Here is a 6,000-nt window from a genome sequence, read left to right as displayed (position 1 = left end):
CTCTTTGTGAGGTGATCCAATATCTTAGAGGTAGCCTTCTAGGTGGTGGAGAACCAAAGGGAGCTTGAAGTCTAGAGTGGTAGCCAAAAAGAAAGGAGAGAAACACCTTGCGAGGTAGCTTTGATTTGGTTGAAATTTTTGGCTTTGTAATCTTTCTTTCTTTTTTTCTCTTGTAACTCATGGACTTTTTAAGTGTCTTGGGGGAGTCTTTGGTTCTCAATCCAATCTGCTAACAAGAACCTTTATTTATTAGTAAATTTCATTTTTAGTTGGTTGGTTGGAGGAACCAAAGTTCTTCTAACATAATCATTAGGTCGCATAGCTAGTTTATTTACTTTCTTTAATTGTGATAGCTTAGTATGTGTCAACTTTAACTTGAACTTTAGTTCCCTTTGAGAAATTTGGTTTAAGAGAGCCTAAGGTAAACTTTGGCTAGGAAATGTTTGGTATTTAAGAAATCCATTGTGATTTACCTTCCTTTCCTAAAAGTGAACTTAAGTGTCTTTTGCTTGCTTAAATCTCTTAAGGAACTTTCTTTGAAATTTAAGTATTTGTTTGTTGCATTGCATCTTTTTAAAAATCTTTAAGGATGTCTAAGACTAATTTCTATGAAATTGGAAGTGACTCTAGTGAGGATGCAAAACCCACTTTGAAAAATTTAGCAAAAGACCTAAAGTCACTTAAAATTTGGCAAAGGCAAGAAAATCTTCTCAAAGAAAAAGAAATAATTAAAAGAGAAGAGTATCTTTCTAAGTTGGAAGAAGAACTTAGAGTCCTTAATGAGAAACAACAAAAAGCAGGGAATAAAGAGAAGTAGGAGTTATACAAGGAGGAGTTCTAAAATTCCAACTCAACTCACCATGAGGTAGATAGTAGGCTTGCAAACCAATACTGTCAACCTCACCTACATAGAATTCATGATAGAGAGCACACTCCAAGAGAGATTAGAGTAGACCTCCCCCATTTCCATGGTAAAGAAGATGTTGAGGCATACTTAGATTGGGAGATGAAAGTTGAACAACTCTTTAAGTGTCATCAAGTGAGGAGAAAGGTCACATTGGCCACATTGAGTTTTCAAGGGAATTCCACTTATTGGTGGACCTCCCTTGTGTGAGAGAGAAAAATCTCTAATTTTCCCTAAGTCACCTATTGGAGTGGCTTGAAAAGTGCCATGAGAAGAAGGCATGTTCCCTCATACTATCATAGGGAGCTAATGAACAAACTCCAAAGGCTCCAACAAAGAGACATTAGCATTGAGAGCTATAGGCAAAAGATGGAGCTCTACATGTTGAGGGAAGGAATTAGGGAGGAAGAAGAGACCACCATCTCTAGGTTTCTAAGTGGTCTTAATCTTGAGATTAAGGATAGAGTGGAATTGTTGTCCTACCAAGACTAAAATGACTCGGTACAAATTTGCATTAAGGTAGAGCAACAACTCTTAAGAAAAGGTTTGGAGCCTTTCCACTTTAACTGTAGTGTTAAGAAAGACTACAAAAGGGAGGGTAAGCAAGTGGTAGAAGAAGAACGCTCTAGGAATTTAGGGAGGGAGAAGAAAGAAGAGAAAGAAAAAGAGAGGCCAAGGATGGGAACATCATCTCACACTCGTACTAGTGAAATTAAGTGTTTCAAATGTCTTGGTAGAGGTCACATTGCATCACAATGCCCCACCAAAAAGACCATGATCTTAAGGGGTATTGATGTATATAGTAGCCAAGATGAGGAAAGTGAGAGTGAGAGTGAGAGAAGTGGTGCAAAGAAACAAGAAGAAAGCACACGTGATGATGCCCATCCTTGTGAGGGAGAACTTATGATAAGAAGAGTTCTCCATAATCAACCTAGTTCACAAGAGTACACAAAAAGATGACATCTTCCACCCAAGATGTAAAATCTTAGACAAAACATGTTCCCTTGTTGTGGATAATGGCTTATGTTCAAATTGTTGTAGCACTAGGTTGGTTAATAAGTATGGATTAACTACTTTTCCTCATCCTTAATCTTATAAACTTCAAGGGATCAATGAAGACAAGGAATTGGAAGTTAATCAACAAGTGATGGTCAAGCTATCTATAGGGAACTATGAAGATAATGTGCTATGTGATAAAGTACCTATGGATGCTTGTTACATTTTGTTGGGAAGGTCTTGACTTTTTGACCGAGAATCTCTACATAATGGCCACACCAATGAGATAACCATCACTCACACTAAAAGAAAGTCTGTACTTCATCCTCTTATACCTTCTCAAGTGGAAGAGGATCAAGCACAAATGAGAAAGAAAATAGAAAATGAAATACAAAAAGAAGGTAAAAAGAAAATAAAAGACACCTTTTGTTATAAGTGTCAAAGCGTGATGCACAAGTCTTAAGAATGCCTCAACAAGAAAATTATGATGTTAAGGGTCAAAAACTTGTGTAAAAGTGTAAAGATCTCCTTGCCATCTTCCTCTATAAACATGACAAGAAAAGACCCAACGCATCCTTGTGTGGGAAATAAAATTTTCAAGAAAAAGGCTCCTACTTTCCAATACCTTAATCATTCATTTGATTTAAGGTGTATCCTTATTGGGAGCTATATCCTTCACATACTCAATATTATAACACTTGTTCTAACTTGTGTTATAAAATGGGTATTTGACCTTGGTGGAAAAATAAGGAAGAATTGAAGATTATGAAGAAAAGGAAGTTTCCTTTAGCCCATGTTGAAGATTTCAGGGCAAATCCTTTTCAAGAGGGAGAGGATGATGGCATCACTAGTGCAGAAAGGGGTTTTAACGTCCGATATTTTGGCCTTTTGACGTCCGCCGTACGCCCGACGTTTATGTGGGTGACGTCGCTCAGACGTCCGTTGTGGCAGGACGGACGTCTCTGTAAACGTCCGTTGTGTCAGCACGGACGTCTACATGAACGTCCGTTGTGTAATGACGGACGTCGACATGAACGTCCGTTGTGTCAGCACGGACGTCTACATGAACGTCCGTTGTGTCATGACGGACGTCGACATGAACGTCCGTTGTGTCAGGAGGGACGTTTACATAAACGTCCGTTGTGTCTGGACGGACGTCTATATATACGTCCGCCTCCTCCCCCCTGACGTCTACCTTGCTGAAATGTTTTAGGTAGGAGCTGGGGGGTGGACGTCCGTGTGTGCACTGACAGACGTTTGTAGACGTCCGACTGTGCACTAACGGACGTCTACTGGGCGTTTTTTTTTAAAAAATTAGTTTATTTTTTCAATAAAACCACACCTGAAAAGCAGAAAAATGTCCCAGAACAATTTTGCAATAATATAAAAATGCGTTTTATATAAACAAAGTTCTACTTAATGTGGAGTTCAATCCACTACCAAACTATCAACATAAAACTTAAACTAAAAAACTAAACAATGTTCAACAAGAAATATAACTATTCCTAACTCCATCTTTGCAGAAGATAAGCGGTCCACTCCTGCCTTATCTGTTTAATTGTGTCTTCTGTAATAGGCGATGTAGTCTTGAAGCGCTGCAAAATTCAACAAAGATTCATTATTGTTTCATATATAGTTGTAGATGAATATGATTTGTAATGTATTGAAGGTATACATCATTACCTCATTCCAGTCATCTGTAATGACTGCTCGAATGATGGTCTTAATCCAACACATCACATAGAAGCCACATTCCCATGAATCTACCTGGTGGTTACACTAAAATAACAAACTAAATAGTTAAGAATTTAGATCATTCAATAACATAAATGAAAAGGAAACGTTAAATGACTTACAACCTTTGGATACAAAACTTGAACCAGTTGACCACGAGATTTACCAATAACTCTGTACAGATTGAAAACACAAAGTATAATTAATATGACTATTTTATCATAAAAGTTGAAGGTGAACATCAAATTCAAAGTCATTTTTGGAGAAACACTTACCCTTGAAGCATGGTTCTCAACTCAGTTTTCATCCTCCTGTGCAACGAACAAAAAAATATAATTTTACATTGTTTGGGAAGGATTACCATCAGCTGCCAGTGCGACCTATCACGAAGGACAAATAGTTATTCAACTAATTAACGAAACTATAATAATAAACTGACCACATATAACAACACCTACCCGTCAATGTATGGCACAAGGTATACGTCTCTTTTTGACTCATCCATCCATGTTTGCAAATAATCTTGTCTGTTTTGAAGTGTGTTACCAGACGGTTGAATGGTCTGAGGTTCAACAAATCCGTACATGGAAGACCGACCTTGGTCTACAACGATTGTGTCCATGTACCTAAAACAACAAAGTTAAGTTGTTAGAAACTATATAACAATGTAAATAAAAGTAATATGAAAGACCAAATTGAGTAACTTACATGCACCACAGCTGAATGATGGAAATATTCAACATCCTGTCTCCCCCAATCACCTCCAATGCATCAGAAAATGTGATATAAACTGGCACATGTGGGGGAAGACCAAATACCCTCAAATCCCAGTAGAGTTCTAATGATGCTTTCTTTAATCTGGGTAATTTTGTCACTAACTTTGATAGAGGATCATCCTCCGCTTCAGCCATCTCATCATCTTCATGTATGACTGTATCATGAATTGGCTGCTTCTGAGGACGTGTGAACTGAAGATAAGAATTTACGTCAAAGCTTTGTCAACAATTATATGAAGAATAAACATAGAAATACTATTTTAAAAGACATTATACCTGTGGAGTAGCGATGTGGGACATGATCAATGCTCTAGGCCATGCAATAAATGATCCTATGGCCTCCCCCACAAAGTTAATTACATGCATACAAAAAAATTTCAACCAACAAGCTAACCTGAAAAGTAGATTCGAAATGAAAAGGATGAAAACGGAGGAGTGAACGGCCTAAAACGCAGTCCAAAAACAGTCAAAGAAGCCTCCAAGAACACGCAAGAGTCTGCAAAAAAACGGACCGAAAACGATTTTTAATCGGTTCAAATCAAAGGTATTTCATCACAGAGCAATGTAATCGGATTGAAAATGAATTTAAACGGTCCAAAAACGAGAAAACTCACCTGGAAATCAATGGCGCAGCAGCGTTTTGCGGAGGAAGACGATGAACAGTGCGTTTCCAAACGTTAACTGGTCACTGGTTCGCGGGAGCACGATATTATACTCTTAGACGTCCGGCGAGCTTGTGGACGGACGTCTATAATAGTATAGACGTCGGGTTCGTCACTAATGTGACGTCTTTGAGGATTTAAAAATGATATTCGCGGGTGGGTTTAAACGTCAGTCCTTGGTTGCGTCGACGTCTGTAATATGATAAACGTCCGTTTTGGGGGGCTGACGTCTATTATATTGAACAAACTGAACGTTTCAACTCCCCATGGCAGGCCCTCAACGTCCGTCCTCAGAGGGCCCGGACGTCTATAATAGTATAAACGTCTGCCCCCGCATATGGGACGTCTCTAGACCTGAAGAGAATTAAATATCCAACCACCCTGTCAGTACATTAAACGTCCGTTATACGGGCTCGGACGTCTATAATATTATAGACGTCCGAGCCCTCTTAGGACTGACGTTGAGGGCCTGAAGAGAATTAAATATCCAACCACCCTGTCAGTACCTTAAACGTCCGAGCCCTCCCAAAACGGACGTGTAAGGTCCCTACTTGGGAAATTGAAACGTTCAGCCTCGTAGACGTCCGTCCCCCTGAGACGGACGTCTAAGGGCTGCAATGGGTACTTGAAAACGTTCAGCTATAAACGTTCAGCCTTTTAACGTCCGTCTCCGAGGACGGACGTTCGCTATAGTATAAACGTCCGGCTCGGCCAGGGACGGACGTTCAAAGCCTGCAAATGGATTTTCACTGTCAGCCAAATAAACGTCCGTCACTTAGGACGGACGTTCACTCAAGTATAAACGTCCGTCTCGGCCAGGGACGGACGTTCAAAGGCTGCACATGGATTTTCACTGTCAGCCTAATAAACGTCCGTCACTTAGGACGAACGTTCACTCAAGTATAAACGTCCGTCTCGGCCAGGGACG

General features: G+C 39.6%; 1 protein-coding gene across 1 annotated transcript; it reads right to left on the bottom strand.

Annotated features, from left to right (window-relative positions):
• Positions 1–3,248: 3,248 nt before the first annotated feature.
• Positions 3,249–4,903, bottom strand: LOC148199458 (uncharacterized). The gene is made up of 6 exons (XM_088111501.1): positions 4,343–4,903; positions 4,093–4,260; positions 3,910–4,014; positions 3,760–3,808; positions 3,584–3,679; positions 3,249–3,495 (listed from the first exon to the last, which is right to left on the bottom strand). Exons 1-6 carry the CDS (start codon positions 4,543–4,545, stop codon positions 3,406–3,408), a joined length of 711 nt encoding a protein of 236 aa, XP_087967627.1. The 5' UTR covers positions 4,546–4,903; the 3' UTR covers positions 3,249–3,405.
• Between the last annotated feature and the right edge of the window lie 1,097 nt (positions 4,904–6,000).

The sequence above is a fragment of the Vigna umbellata genome, chromosome 4 (genome assembly GCF_029865625.1).
Source record: "Vigna umbellata cultivar VRB3 chromosome 4, Vumbellata_1.0, whole genome shotgun sequence".
NCBI classification, from domain to species: Eukaryota; Viridiplantae; Streptophyta; class Magnoliopsida; order Fabales; family Fabaceae; genus Vigna; species Vigna umbellata.
This window is presented reverse-complemented; position numbering and strand designations above follow the sequence as displayed.